General features: G+C 45.3%; 1 protein-coding gene across 2 annotated transcripts in view; it reads left to right on the plus strand.

The window, feature by feature from the left end:
* The window catches only part of LOC111252950 (uncharacterized), a 57,789-nt gene that overhangs the window by 29,266 nt on the left and 11,625 nt on the right, over positions 1-16,898 (plus strand). For both annotated transcript variants that reach the window (XM_022811639.2, XM_022811640.2), the window contains exon 2: positions 8,206-8,473. In XM_022811639.2, the coding sequence (XP_022667374.1) occupies positions 8,206-8,473 (268 nt within the window). The remainder of the gene's footprint in view (positions 1-8,205; positions 8,474-16,898) is intronic.

The raw sequence follows: 16,898 nt of genomic DNA on the forward strand, positions 1-16,898 counted from the left end.
CAGCTCGACAATACTCAAAGAAGTTACGCCATTACCGAGGTTACGACCACGATCACGATCCAAAGTAGGAACTATTGGTTGACGGGCGTGCGCACGATAGGCGCCATGTTCCATGTTGTTCTTGGCCTGCACGAGAAAAGCGAATCTGTGAGTGCACGAATCGTGCGTATATGAAAGTCTATGGTCAGCACGCCAATGTCGTGGATGTCACTCAGGAACCAGCGGCGTTCATCGGGTAATAGCAAGCTATGGATAGTGCGTTTAGCATATTTTGTCCATCACGGTGCGCCCTGGTTTATTTATTATTAGTGCTATACTCGATGACTACTACAGTGTGCTTCAGCATCCATTCATCGTGGCCGTGTCTATGCTGCGGATAGAAATATGGCACTTCAACCGGTGGCAGCTTGTATGTTCTTACCATCTATAGGTCAGCGCCGTTGCGCTATCACTATTATAATAATGGTTATCGGTACGAACTTGGGTGGCCAACAGGACAGTATATGGACAGCAAATAGACAAAGTTCTGTGATTCAGTGATGACTAGCTGGCACCAGGCAGTTACCAGGGTTGCTCCTAGCACAGACAGGGCAGAATAATCCCCCTAGGCAAGGACCGGAAAGGCAGTGAGGGGCAGCGACGCTACAAGATAGCGCGATCAGTTTCTGTAGCTGTTGAAAATATTAGATAGTCGCGCCTAGTGAGATTTCGTCTTACAAATAATGTAGTGATAGCAGGTTACGCTCTTGTGCGACGTTTGCCCACAGCGGTCATATGGCTTTTATGTATCTCAACGGTCAACTTTTATGGATGTCATACGTCTGTTTACATCGTTAACAGGTTCATATTACCGAATTTCAATCATCAAATACGGGTTTTCTTCTCACAGATAATGCCCCTTTATTACGCTACTTACCTTATACGTTCATACGTGCGTCTATTTCATCATTTGAGAGAGTTACTTGAAAGAATAACATAGAGACACATATTCGGGGCTTTCTGGTTTGTTACTTAGTGTGTTAGTGAGATTCTCATCGATTCAGTTGGTTCTATTGCTCAATGGCTCAACTAGGTGTTCCGTGCATTCGATTACCCACAGAAGGTTGAGGTATAACGTTTACTTGCTACGTGTCTATCAAAATAGAAAATATGGCCGATTCATAAATCAGACTTCCTGGCGAAGTCAAACAGTTGGACGCTATGTTTGCGCTAGTCTTGCTATTGTATCTCATAGCTAATTGCGACCCACGGTGACTCAGTTGTATCACAGAACCAATCTCGGGTCCTGTTTCGTCCTTCTCAATACAGTCATCTATTTGAAACAATGTTCATCAAATACTGCTGCTTGTGTCGTTGAGAAATATTATCGTCCTTTTTAGTAGCTCAGAAAATAGCATACATATCGCGTTCTGCCAAAACCACCATCTTCAAAGGAGATGGATCTCGTATCATGTTCTTCATCAGAGTGTCCCTCCTCCTCTCCCCCTGCTTCACTCAGTAATAATGAGTGGTATTGTAAGATGTGGCCAGAGTGCACATCATGGAAACTTTTTGTACTAACCTTACGACCTGCTGCTATTAGTTACATTACAATTGTTTCTGATGATGCTGTTTAAGTTGTGCTCGTGCGCCAGTCAGAGGATTTCATTCGACTTTGCCCAAGATCTGTTTACTAAATGCGACAGGTAAAGTGTATTGATTGTCTATGGGTACCTAGCTACTTCGTTGAAGGGTATGTCCTTCAGTATTCGTTAGAACCATCTGCTGATCTGAGTAAATGGCAGAGTATCAAGCCGATGGTCATACAGGACCTGTATTGGAATGGCGTTCCGTTACGCGACACAAATGCACGACCTAATGGGCCTGCTATACTAACACAGAGCTATTCTGATAATCAACACCCGTAAATTCTGACCGTTGTGATACTTGTCGATTTGACGAGATTTCAGAGTTAAGTAGCTCTATATTAGTGTCTCTCGTACGTGATTTGTAGAATCAGGGATTATTAATTACCGATGTAGATCTAGCGAAATTTAGTTTGAGAAAGCTGTTCCCAAATTTGCCTCTTTATGATTATATCATATATTCAGTGCATTTTATTAAAACTTATCTTGTCAGTTTAACATGTCCCACTAGCCGAACTTTCGTATCAACCGTATATACATCGACGACCAAACGCATAGACTAAGTAATAACTACGATTAGACCTATCGTTATTAGGCTATATGCTTCAAAGAAAAAAATCCAGGTAGTGTTCGATAGTACTATCTACCTAACAAACTTATTTATGTCGCTAAATAAGTAAGTAAAAGCTAACAAAAGCAATCGAAAAACGCTGGACCATGCAACAATACATATTCGCAATAGTACAATGTATCTACAAACCTATGCAGAACGACTGCACACTACGTCTTCACTTGGGGGTTACAGAAAGACAGATATCGCCTGTTGAAGTTAGACATCATCATTACTGGCATCATCACTTTCATGAGTGACAAGCAATGTCAGCACCCATACACGCTGACGGAGAAGGCTGACCTCGAGTACCTCTATAGGCTCAATGGCCCCTAATCTTCATCCCTCCTATTCACCATCGATATCTTCATCATCGTGAGAAGATCCACGTAGCCCCCGCTGGTGCGCAAATGTCAAGCAAGCGAATGGTTGGCAATTTATTATTTCACTTATCCGCAATCATTCGAGTCGGCATGGGGGATATACATGAGCAAACGAGAGCCCCTCTTCTGCTACACCTAAGTTACAAGTTACCAGCTCATCGATGGCAACAGCTTTAGGAGCAGCAACGAAGAGTCTGATGATGAGAGACGAAACAGCAACGAACACGATGGAGGTTCGTTTGGCGATTTCGTGGTCGAGAGGCACGCGCATGTCAGCGCCATCGCAGCCGTCGCCGCCGCGACAACTAAAGTGAGAGGTAAAGATACGACCGGGAGAACGGGGAAAACTTCCCCACCTCGACGGGGTCCCTCTGCGATGAAGCATCAAGTTCTATGAGAAATTTACCAATGCGACGGGTTGTTATATACTTTGCAGCGGTGCTCTGTGATTTGTGTTAACTCTGCAGCTCAAAATAGGCAGACAGTCTGCTTCTATGCGGTAAACATATGTATAGTGAATGCTAACAACAGTACAACTTAGATATAGTGTACAAGCCCCCTATAACTGATCCAGCTATCTAAATATCGACTTGCTGCTGGTCCGATTACTCGAGACGTCGTGGAAGCGTCATGGAGTCGCAAGAACACCCGGTAATTTGCAATATCTATAGCAGCGACTCTCCAACTTCTCTTGTAGCTCCCTATATATTGCCCTTTCTGCCAAAAGTTGACAGTTTGTTTAACTTAAGTGCACTTCGGCAGCTCGTTGTTGCTATTGTTTTCCTCCTTTTAGCGACGTCACTCATAGCCACTTTTCTAGCCTGCCTCCAGCTTTTATCATATGTTATAGTTTTCTGCTTTGTCAACTAAAAAAAAAGCATCGAGAGGAAAAGTCAGGTCGACACGACTGTTGTACAGTCGCCATTGCTACTGAATCTATCGTTGTTGCTACTGGGCGGATACGATCCGTCTAAGTAATGTCGACTAAAGAGAAATGATGACAGGTCCATCGGCGTCCAGCGCCGCCGACGTTCGTGAGAAGTCGGTTCGTTACTTTGCGTGCTGTTGACTATGTTGTGTGAGCGGCCAATCTGAATTTCTGCGTGTTTATATGCCGATGCGAAGGTTGAGGTTCCTCTGGTTTCTAGTGTCTGAGCATCAAGCCTCTCATCAGCGTCTACAGGCTAGCCAGCCGAAGCAGTATTAGTAAGAGACAATAATATATACCTACGCTCACCGACATCGTCCGTGCTTTCTATTACGAGTATGTGAGGAACGAAGTCTGCTGCCTGCTACAGGGGGCACCTTATACGCTCCCTTTTTTGACTGAGACTGATTTCGCTGTCGCCTCTTCCCTTTTTTATTGGGCAGGCTCTGATTAAAGTCGCCCATGAGTTCAAACCAGCGGCGACGAACATTGTCGTCGTCTTTTGCTTTTCCACCTCGTTTTCTCTTGCGCCTTTCCTTGATCCTGGGGGAGTCTGGGACGGCTTGCGGGAGTAACGGCTCACCGAAGCGCTCTTCTTACCTCAATGTGCTTGAGCCCTCGGTCTGCCTTTTCGTCTGGCTGTCTTTGATTGGTTCCTCCCTTCGAGACGGTTCGTTGTCGTGTCGTTGGTTTAAGCCTCACTGCTTCACCTAAGTGGGGTTTGTCACTCGCGCGAGATCTTCTTTCCTAGGCCGCTCGCTTTCCGAGGTCGTCCACCCGCAACGCAGGATGATGCCTTGCTCGCCCTTTCTTCGGCATTGCGACCGGGTGCCTTCACTCCTCCAGAGATCCGTTCAGCGGTCGGCCCTATCGGGTCGACCACTTACTTTGCTAGCGCTGCCAAGCTGATACTTTTTCAACACCAGGCTCGTTTCTTGCCTGGTCCGTGCCCATAGTTCATTGGATATTTCAAACAGCTTCAATTGGCTGGCCTCCCTTAGCGATTTGAAGTAGGGCCAAGCAAACTTGGAAGTCGGTCTGACAGGCACAAAAATAGCGCAAAAGAGCGATAGTGCCAGAGACACCAACAACAACCACCGATGACAGCGTTAAAAGCAGCAACAATCTCGCAACGAAAATCGCGACATATCAAGTAGAGAAAGGAGGGGCGATCAGTGATTGCATCTCAACGCCGTCTTGCCAAACCAAGCCCAGAACCAGATAGGTGGAACCGACGGTAGTTAGTTATACGTACGGCTATACGTATCCGGAATACCTTGTAAGAGGAAACGAGCTGCGGGCTTAGCTGTTTGTGGCCGCGATTATATACTTCTTGTAGCTTTTCTAGACCATATTTGTTCATTTGAGACCTATCAGGTAATCATGCTTTTGAAGGTATTATAGAACTAATTATTGTTTTTTTTTATGTGTCATACATTGCGGTCATTAACATCTAACGTTTCTTATCGGCTAAGATTAACTTTCGTTGCCAAATCGATGTGTTATAAGCCTTTGTTTATCCGTGCCAGCCATGCCGGTGTGTAAGCACTCTACACGTATGAAGTCCGTTCCTGCGCATATTGGGTAGTGCCTTGATTGTTCTTTCTTTGATTGAGGTTATGTTTAAGTTCCTTTCCTAAGGCTCTATCCATAGATTTGTAATTCAGCCGCTCGGATCAAGCACAATCATTTCGGGTTGTACGATGTTTAACGTAGATGTCTTTTCGACGTTGTTAACGATGTGCCTTAGTATTAGTGGCTCGTGCCGTAGATCAAGTACTGTATTATCCAACGAAAGCTTCTTGTCGATACCCGTTTATCACTCCATATCAGTGCCGGGTCAAAGGCTGCTACCGCCAGCCAGTATCTCGGCCAAATCGGCGACCATGGCCAGGGAACTGATAGCACTGGTCAAGATTTTTTAACATCGTTGCAGCGTCTATCTCGTCCGTGCTGTCATTAAAGAATCAACCCCCTATAGCATGAGCAACATTGGTCCTTCATTATTTCACTGCATGTTTATTCCGTAATACATACATAAAGACTTGTACGATTTTTAAAATCAAGCCACTGCCGTATGTTCCATGAGTTTAGTAAACATCGATGCCGGTTTAATAAAGCTGGCCGATAGATCTATATTATGTTTCGATTTTCGATGTTGGATTATATTATACAGTATGAGTAGCACGGGGCGTTAAAGCAAAAGGGCCGTCCTGTTTGTATGCTTTCTCCTATCTAAAACGGCTATTCGAAATAGCTGGTGTGACGACTGCAGTCATTCTGTGCACCGACTGTCAGGATCGTTAGATCCGTGGGCGCTACACCCCCTCACGTCGACGAGGTCACGTCACCCGATCTGAGGTGAGCTGCTGACACCCAGCAATTCCACATCAACAATTCGTAAGCGCGGAATCGGTAAAACGGTCAGAGCTGGACGGCAATCATAAATGCAATCGTGTTCCGAAGCTTTTAGTCGTGGAGTTGTTTGCGGTCTAATTGGACACTTCGTCGGAGTGAGTCTGGCAGTATTGCACTTCTAAACGCCATTTCAGATGCCTATTTACCATAAATTACCGCGTTACAGTGACGGTGGACATTCCTAAAATACTAACTGCAGCAAATTCTATGGGACTACGCAGATCTGGATGACGACAGAAACGATGATTAGTGCAGAATGAAGTAAATCGCCCTTATCAATACGTCGAGATAAGACCATACCGACTTCGACGCACTCTATTTTATCATATGAAGTCGTGGAGGTATATGTCCTACTGCGGGACTCAAGGCAGTCGGACTCCGTCGTCCGAGAAGTGCCAACTGTGACGGCAGGATGTATAAGGGGCCTACTTAAAGTGGAAGAATACCGCGCCGATAATACTAAAAATATAACAGTCCATTTCGTATTAGATGGTAGGCGAATTTACTATCCGCTAACGCATGACATACCGCAATGCAATAACACTGGTCTCAGTTGTTATAGCTGAACTACAACATTTCATCCTGCTACTAAATAAACAAAAACAATACGTTCCTGCAGGTAAGAAACGGGACAGATCTACTTCGTTGTAGGCGAATGAGCTCGTTTGTTCGGCCATCTTTTTTTTGCCTTTAACTGATCTCCGACAGCACGGGCAAATTGCTCGCATTCAGAGTCGCTCCCACAGAACTACATCTGACACTATACATAGATGCTGACCTGTTGAACCGAGACATTTGGGATCGTGGCGAAGTCTGTACGAGCAGCTGCTTCCATCTTTCCCTTATTTTGCCTCCCTTTCGTAGATTACGTCGATCCGGATTACGATTTCTGTTCCAGCCAGTCAAGCCAAGTGTTTCGCTTCTTTTTTCACACCCATCTGTCTATCCATCGGTGTTGTTCACAGACCAACCAGTTATCGCCAGGCGTACGCGTTGCTTCCTCGCCCGCCGTTATTTCTTCTGTTTCACTAGCAATCATGGTGTGATTAGTTTCTCTGAATACGACTGATCTGTGCTCGATACTATGGTAGCATTACCAAGCCGTGTGGCTGCTGTGTCAACAATTGCAGTGGCATTTTTGCAAAAGGCGCACACGCTGATCTGCCTTTGTTATCGCCGTCTCCATTTATGTGGAGGTGTCTCTCTGAGTGGACTTGAGCCAGCCGCTTGCTTCTGGCGATAGTAGCAGCAGTAGCAGCGACACGACTACAGCATAATCAAGAGTGGAAGGGGGGCCATAACAGCCACTATAAAAGTGTCTCCCATCTATTAGCATTGCTTCTAAAATAAGGGACGAATAATAGTGGGTGAGTCGGTGCGGCTGGTAAGCAATAACCGGAACAGGGCAGGCAGGCAGGCAGGCTACAACTGTGTTAGGACTGGGGCAAACCCAGGTCGAACACAGTAAACGAGACCAGCCCACAATTGTCATATGACAGTGGCGAAGAGAAAAAGCACTACGCTAGTTGACACTGAAGCACAGAGCAGAAATAGCACAGAGGAACGGATAGGACGAAATCACAAATTTTAAATTACCCCCTACGACATTTCGGTGTCAGGAGGTGAACAGCTGGGAAGGGCTGGCCACGCGGGGCTCACGTGCGTTTGTAGCTCCCTGATAATCGCGCAGTGTCGAAGATCTGCTTTTCTGCTTGAGGCTCCTGACCTACTGCAAATCTCTTTCTTTGTTCGACTGCTTCGTTCAGCAATGGTTTCTTTTATCTTGCTCCATGACGATTCGCTTCTAATGGAAGGTCACCTTACTTCGAGGAGTGATGGCTTCGAGCGAACACATACACTATACTCAGGCAAATAGGTAAGATATGGTTGCCACTTTAGGCCATGTGTAGCATTATTTGTGACGATAGGGCGCCGAACGCGGTGCTTTGTACGTGTCGTAGGCAGATGCCATATCGCTTGCTGATAGACACGTGTACCCACGAGTGTACAGCTTCTGGCGGTCAGTGAAAATCACTAAAGTACAACATTTAACAGTTGTGTCGAAGTGGCGTCGCCTGGCTGCAATGGTCAAAAACAGTTATTCTTCCTGCCATTTTGGTTGACAGATGCATCTTCGACGGTGCTTTTTTGAATAGACACTATATAGCTTGCGCTATCCCTTTGCTAACAACATGCTTATTTTGATTTGTCTTCTTCTTTCGCCGGTGTTATGTGTTACAGGAGAATGTTCCCAGCGTTTAAAGTACGAGTGTCAGGTCTGGACAAGCGAGCGAAGTACATCCTACTGATGGACATCGTTGCCGCAGATGACTGTCGATATAAGTTCCATAATTCACGGTGGATGATCGCCGGTAAGGCGGACCCCGAAATGCCGAAGCGGATGTACATTCACCCCGATTCACCGGCTACCGGCGAACAATGGATGCAAAAAGTGGTTTCATTCCACAAGCTCAAGCTAACCAACAACATTTCCGACAAGCACGGATTTGTAAGTTCACCCCACACTTCTCCTCCCTTCCTGCCCTCAACACCCTCTTACCCCTTCCCTCCGCCCGTATTTAGCCATAGTCTAAAGAGATGTTGATGGTATCCGCGAGATGGCAGCCTCGCAACTAGTTGAGGTCGAGGCTGAAACGCATCGAACATGCCCCTGCGAATGAAACCAATAAGCTTTTTCAGTTAAAGTCTACAAACGTCGCCTATTAGGCCTAGTTTGTTGAGCAAGTCCTAAGTTTTCCTCCTTGCAAATTCTGTTAGATCATGGACACTGCACATGGGCCGATATTCCTAGAGCTAAGCAGCTATGGTCTCCGATCGGGAGACGCCAATTAAACTTGAAATGCGCTAGCACAGCGCGTTTAGGCGTTAGGAAAATATATTTCAGACATTCCACTGAAATCGAGGTCCTACTGCTGATACAGTTCGAGCTATTCTTAAGAAGCAGTCTTCGGGCGGGTCGTTTCCGTCGTTAGGGAAAAATTTGGCTTTAAGATGATTTAGGACTTCGCAGGTTTCCGCATGCTTGTCTATGACAAACTCTTCTTTGGCGAGCTATCATCTTGGTGCGGTAGCGGCAGGCGAAAAGCTAACAAGAGAATTATATAATCGGCCTGTAACAAGTGGGAAATGTCTGCAAATTTGAGCCTTTTTAATCCCCGCAGTCTGCCACCCGCTCTGAGCGGAGGGCTGCCTCTAGCCGATGAAGTAGAGGAACACATCAGTCTGCTTCAAGCTTGTTTTGTGCATTTGAAACAAGTGATGTAAGCACACGATATTCGGGCATTAACGGCGACGTCTATTCACAGTATATTAGGGATTTTTTTAAAACGCTTTTTTCATTGGCTAATTACATATGACCATTATTACTTTAACACGGTCTTCGGGTGTCACTGACCTTATAAGTTTGTCGCAGAGTAGTTCTCAAATGCCCAATCCGAAGTCGGGTGTCTTCGTCGAGTAATCTGTCTTTGCGAGCTAGGCTGCGTCTGAAAGCACTATCCATTTGCTCTGTTCGAAAGCTAGCGTCGCTTTGCACTGGCACGGATGCCGTTGTTGCCTTTGCCAAGAAGACACCGTCATCGAGATACTAGGCGGGTTGAAAAAAGAACTATGAGTGAAGATATTCTAATCTACCACAGTAGAAGGATCTACCGGAACAACGACTGTTGTGTAAATCGACAACTGCGACGATTCAAGTTGACATCTGACAACATGGCTAAGCACTGCCGAAATTGCCCGATACAGGCCCGCCGTAGATTGGACAGACAACAAGTGCCGCGCTCCCATATAAACACAGATGAAGCGTTGGTATTATTTTGCTACGCATTAAAACATTCCCAGACGATGTTTTCTACCAGAAAAACCCGAAGATCGCGCAGACCGGCTTAAAGAAGTCGTCCGTTAGAGGTTATCGAAACAGCGATAAAAATCTCTACGTTTTGTCGACCATTGCACTCACGTACCCATCGAAATTGTCTTTCTTACGAACGCGCTCTATGTATCTTCGTCGAATCCCTTTTACTCGTTACACGAACTTCGTCAACCTGTCGCCTGTCTTGCCAAAGAACTGTTCCATACGCAAAGTTCGCTTTCCCCATCTTTAGATATGGCTAAGCTCCATCGCCGTTCAACAGCTCGTTAACTCTCGTTTGCCGCTTGCGCCGCACGGCTGTTAGCAGAGGTTGTCGCTTTGCTTAGCGTCGGCGATGGTAAGCGGCTCATAACCAATTGCAAGGAAGCGTCGATGGTCGACGCAGGGATTGGCAGTGAAGATGGTTCATCAGCTCATCGTTCTCCCTTCTTACTACACAGTTTCGACTGGTTTTGGGGGTAGTCGACCACCTATCTTCCCACACTACTGCTTTTGCAGCTGTAACAGCGGGGCAACGCTGCCAGGAAGCACGTACGATAGCCGCACCACTAAGCGCGCATTACCAGTCAGCCAAGCTTCGGTAGGGGGTTCGTACGCTGCGGCGGCAGCTGTGCCACAGAAGCTCTGCGTTAACAGTTGCCAGTGGCTTCAGTAGTGGCGTGAGGAGTATGCTTCATGTGTTATAGGTGATATCATCAATAGCAGCAGGAGCAAGGAGTTGCTGAAAGTGTATTGCCAAAAGTGTCGACAGAACCGGTGAGAGAATGATTAGGGAATAGCCGTGGACACTTTAGCACGTTGAGTTGTCTCAGATGTAGCACGCAGCCGATAGATTCGTCGTAAAACACGCGACCTGAGTAGATAGGCATGAGCGGTGGGGAGTTTCCTTATCAAACGGTGGGTACCCGGGTTATATTACAGAGTCCGACTGTTATGTGGCTATGGTGAAACGCTGAAATGACGGTACGCTCTTATAATAATTGTGATTGTAATGGAGGGAAAGCCTCGATCTGTGTATCTAATAAGCTAACAAACGCATTGACAGATGTCTGAATGACCAACCGTATTGCTTCCATGATGGTTTTAATTAATACAAGCTTGCGCATTTAGGTTTCGTTTCTTTGTTAAATAGTTCGTATTTGTATTTTCAAGGTAAGTTGGAGAAATTTTCTCTATGTGAACTACTAGCTCTAAGTGGAGTTGATCTGTCTATCTGATAATAATATCTATTACATATTAGTTGAACATACCAGTAACTCATTCATGATAAAAATGACAATTCCTTCGTGGTGCTGCCTGGACGTGGTCGTATGATCAAATCGTTACTGTGTATCAAGATGGCGATGTCACGATGGCCAAGTCTCTATGTCGCTCTGGTGACGAATATGGCGCTCCGATAGAGTCGATCGTCAGGCAACGCCATGGATAAGCGATGGCTAACAGGCCTGAGTTACGCGCAAGATTTACGTAGCCCCCGAGTAGCAGTGTCGACAGTAAAAGTACCAGCCTTCGAAAACTCAACGTGCTGGGGCTTTCGGCCAGAAAATCAGGCGCTTGTTAGCCAGGGGGAGGCTTGGCCAAAAGTCCAACAGATGAACAGTTGACCTTAGCTTATCAGACTAACATCAGTAGATAGTGGGTTATAAAATCATTACTTACCTTCACCAGCCTTTGCCATATTTTCGACAGCTGTTATCAATGCCGACAGGAATTCAATTTGTTTTATATGACTAATCTAATTTGTGCTTCAAATCTAGAATGGAGTTTATATTTGGTGCAATTTGCGTGTATCCTTCAACACCTGTCAAGGTCCGAATGTAGTATCTGTCGCTAAGATTAAAGCTATTTCTCTACCCAATAGGTTACACCGATGTAGAAGCGTTCTGACGGTTCTTCCACAACAGCGTGCTAAGCATGTATACATATGCAGTATAATATGTATACAAAGAGTAGTAAAAAAAACCATGACACCGTGATACCCCCCCTTGAAGTTAATTGTTAACAGCAATATGTTAATCGAAGCTTCGCCCACACTATCTTACTCGGTGTATTTTATTTTTGTCAATACTCATCACTGACCAGGGAAATCGATTATTTTCCTTATCCAATAACACTTACCGATTGACTCATGTTAGCTGGTTTGGCGACGCAGACTGCTATCTAAAAATCCATGCCTCATCGCCTTAACTAGCCAGCTAGACCTTCCCGTACACCGACATCTTTGACTACCTTTGTTGCTGTTGATGCTGATGTTGCTGCTTCTGTATGAGAATTTGTTAAGATGACGATTTGAGGCCTTAGTGATTCTATCGGCCTCATTCAGCCTTGGCGATATTCACAGCCGGAATCACATCATCACCCACCGAGAGATCTCCGGCTCAGATAAAAGCGCTTAGGCCTTGTGGATCGGTCGTTTGCTCTCTCGTTCGTTTGTCCCCGTTGCCGTGGACACTTAGCACAGTACAGCGTCTGGGGTACGTATCGCGTCACACCGTTCATATTAGAATGACCAGGACACTACCGACCGCTAAAAAGGCCCCTATCTCGGGCAGTTTCTACAACCGCTGGAGAACCAACTGTCGCGTTCGCTCTTGACGTTGCTTTATCATTCAAATGCATTTGTTGAAATCGCCGATGATGATTAACAGCTAAATGTCGCTATTCCTTCTGTTAGCGCGGCTGTCAACCAGCATCGCCATATAGTGTAGTATTACTTACTTGCTGTTGGGTTGATGCGGCCGGGTAACGTTAGGCCTAGTTGAGCTCGGCCTGTGTGATGTTCCGAGGAGGTGACGCCGATGATAATGTGTAATGGCCGTACGAGTTTCACTGGATGGGGTTCGTAAGCTCGCCCCGCTGGATGGCTGGGTAACTGCCGAGCTGCTGAATGGCGGAACAAAGAGCGAACAAGCCAGCGTCAGCATTAATGACGACGTCGAAAGCCGCAAACCAATGGTGAGTGAATGGCCAGTAGCAAAAGCAGCGGTAACAACGAAGGGTTCACATAGCAGTCCGTCATCGCGAAGAGATGAGTTCCCGACGAAGTAACCGCTTGTGGCCAACAGACTGCGGCGTTAGCACCATTGAACTATGCAAGGCTGCAGTAGTGCTAATCATTGCCTATAGTCTGAACTCAATCGATCGTACGAACGGGGGCTGTTTGCACCTTCAGTGTGGGCCTGCAAGCGTAGAGCTGTTAATGGCGAAACGCATCGTAAAGCAAAACAATGACTTGGAGCAAAAGACGGATTCAGTGCAGGAATAAGCGCAACTGCAGAAACCTCAACTCAACAGAGAACAATAAAAAAACACAACGGCGCTGCCACCAACTACGAATAGCAAAAAAAACTGAGCAGGAGCCATAAATGCACAGTAACTATTTGATGAGTTTTTGCTTTGTCCCTTTGTAGACGGCTGACAATGTCACACAAGTGCCACGTGGTAGCATGGACAGAGGAGTTGCACACTACATTGGGCTGATCACAAGCACCTGTCAGCCTTATGATGATGATGATTATTATTATTATTAAGGTCGAAGTCAACACCGTGACAACAACAACAACAACAACAACAAACTTAGTTCCCGTTATGTAGAGCAAACCAAATGCCCACCGCTTCATCTACGTATCGTTACTGCTTAATGCAGGAGAACCTAGGACGAATGCATATTAACGTATGCGTACAAGCTATTGGGAAGAGGCGTTGTTATGTTAGGAAAAATTTAATCAACGACCGACCCTATACCGTGCCCTATCGTTGCATAGGTACAGGCAAGGTTTTATGATAGCTGTGCGTAGCCTATCTCGATTTGGTTCGTCCTTTTTGCTACCCCACCCCCTCCCCCATTTTTGTATGTTTCATCGAGACGAACATTAGCTGCAGTGACAGCGCTCGATTCTGGCACCCCTGATAACGTAAATGCTATATCGGTCCTTCATGGCATTTCGACTGAAAGCTACTCCGTCCTTCTGGGTACTTCGACATTAGCAGAAACAGGAATCCAGCATCCCTAATAACCGTTCTTACCTTACCTTTGTTAGTCTATTTTTTTTTTTCTCTCGTCTCGTTTGCTGCACATCCATCGAGTAACGTTACTGTGTAGGGATACGGCGTTATCAGCGACAGCAGCGTCCTCTGATAGACCTCTGTCATGAAGAATCGAGCGCGGGAGAGAGCTGACTAGTAGCGTTGGTGCCTTGGCATGGAACGATGCTGATGCTAGCACCTCGATATCTCCTGCGCTGCGCTATCTATCTCGGGCCGGCCATATCTCTGTCAGTTGTTGGGTCTTCAACATATAGCGGTGATTTCACGCTGCCTCTAACTTCCTTCCAATAGGCCGCCTGTACGTGTGTCTGGCTGGTGAGTGTCGCACTGCCAAGTGAATCGTTGGCGAGGCAGCAATGTCAGTTTAAAATGAATTACCGGTTTGCCTATTTTCGAGCAGCAGAAGAACGAGTTATCAACAACCTGAAGCGGCAAAATAATGTAAATAATAGCTCCCATCGTAACAAATATCATATGAGATAATAGGGCATTTATTAGAAGGTGTCCCCGAAAACGAAGCGAAGAAAGATCTTCACAGAGGTTTACTGTGCAGTAAATGGCCAGTCGGTGACGAGTTACCGAGCTGTTTGCCAGATCAAAAATCGCGTTACCGGTCAAAACACAATTAGCACTAACAAAACTGGCAAACCCAAGGTGATTCCCATGTGCTGGTGACGTCTGCCAAAGACGAGAATAAAGGTAAGAAAATCGAATAACTAAGGATGAACGTGCTACTCCACTGATATTACCACCGACCACTTGACACTTCTTAGCAGATAAATTAAATCGATTTGTCTACGGTTATCGGCGGTTTTATAAATGCGGCTTCAGCTGCGTATTGATTGATGGCGCGACTGGGTTTCTTCAAGCTTCCTTTTCAGTTTGTATGAGAGCGGTTGTATAGGTTACTTGCAAATTGCCCAGTTTTGATAGCTTGCATATAAAAATCAGTTGAAAGCAAAATGTTTTTTTTTTCTTTAACAGTAAACGCATCGGCGAGCTTGCGAGGACGACCGACGCAGGGAAATTACTCAGAGCGGAATAAGGATTCTCTGGCTTTGAAGATTATGAAAATCACAATCGGCAGCCTATACATAATAAATATCTGTAGAAAGAGACCGCTATAGATCACGTTATTCTTTAATCGCTATGGCACAGATAAAGCAACAAAATTATCTACCAAATATTAACCCATATATGAAATGTTTATACCCTGTTTCTACTTGAACGCTGCTGACACCGCTGGCCATGCCGTCGTTCATACACAGAGCGATCTCATGATCTAGTTCGTTCCGTTAGTTGAAATACTGCAGGGTCTGAGATATGTGAAATCTCACTCATTCTCTTCACTTTAAGCCACAGCTTAAGCTATTTGCGTGAGCGATTCTGTACAAGATGAACTACAATACAATATCGTTTGGGTACACGATAGTCGGGTAGAAAAACCAATCGACGTTGACCGGTTAGCGACACCGCCATTAAGTCCAGCATCGTACTGTGCTCTCACTCCGCGTCGCTCTCGTGCCAGGCAGATGTGACTAATTTGAAAATTGCCGCCACACATGAGTCGGTTTCAGCAACGACGAGTCGGGTTCTGTGCGGAGCTTAGACGAATCCAGAGTGCATAGACATAAGGCCCAGAGCCCTCGGGCAGGACCTGACAAAAGTAAACATCACGTCCTAATCAAAACAAATTTCGTCAGCAAAAATCAATTAGAATTCGAATATTTTCATAGGATCACTGTTTCTGAACATCTAAACATTGCTAAGGAAGATATCCAGTGTGAAACTGAGAGCGGGCTTACGTAACTCTGGTGTATAGGCGAGCCTGAAGTGGACTTGGACGAATTGGTCTCTTCTATAGACATAAACATCCAGTCAACGCCAATGTCAGTGGACATTAGTAATAGGGGTTATATGACATATCACATTAGCTATTTTGAAGCTACGATGTACACACTTTGACAACCCATTGATCATCATTCGTACACAATGAGACCATTCGAACAGGAAAAAGCTTACTAGGTGTGCGGGGACACAGACGTAAGACGCCAGAAACGACAAACAAGAAAAAATTTGGCCCCTTTTTTTAGTTCTTCAAAAATCCCTGGATGTTCTATACCCCTTAATTTGACAGTATACTACAATGGCACCAATCTAGAACGCTACACTCAAGCATCGTATGTTTAGCCTGAAAAAAAGAATCGAAATAATCTGATCCGAAATAAAAAACAAATACTAACACAGCCAAGAATAGGTGAGATGGCCGGACGTACGTCGTAGCCGTACTGTTTGCCTATACCTCTAATTGTAGAGCATGGAAGACCATACTCCACAAACTGGGCGTCCTGCAGACGAACAAGCCTTCAAAACGCTTGAGATACTGAAGTCTATAGGCGCCCAACAAATTAGCCTGCTGTGAGTCACCCACGAACGGTAACTGCCATTGTCTCGGCAGAGTTTTTTTCAGAGAAGCATCTTTGCTGCTTCACATTCCAGCCATAACTCACTGCCGTTCATACCGTAGAGTTCCTTGTACTTCGTAGTAACAATAATAATTTTACTATTAAGCAAATAAAATCACAAGTACAATTTATCACCATTAATCCAGGACTCTATATCTCCGATTTATTTTTGTACCATTATTAAATATCAATAAACAGAGGTCTTAGCCGTTAACTACAGTTTTTTTTGCTAGACCTAGCATTTTCTCTCTTGCCTTTTATCCATTTCCGTCATTTCCATCAAGCTTTTAAGCACTGCTTCATCATGCATTAACAATATTCCACATCAATAACGGCAAATTTCCCTATCTGAGCGTTTCTGCACTACGATGAAGGCAGCGAACGAAAAATTGTTTCCGTTCACTAGCTTGACTGCTTAAATAGACAGACAAACGGATGGGGAGTAAGCCAATGTTCCACGCACCGATGAGTCGATAATGTGATCCAACAAGAGATACGAGTTATAGCATCTATGGCGAACCAGCAAGCAC

Source organism: Varroa destructor, unplaced genomic scaffold (genome assembly GCF_002443255.2).
Source record: "Varroa destructor unplaced genomic scaffold, Vdes_3.0 BEIS01000006.1, whole genome shotgun sequence".
In the NCBI taxonomy this organism is placed as follows: Eukaryota; Metazoa; Arthropoda; class Arachnida; order Mesostigmata; family Varroidae; genus Varroa; species Varroa destructor.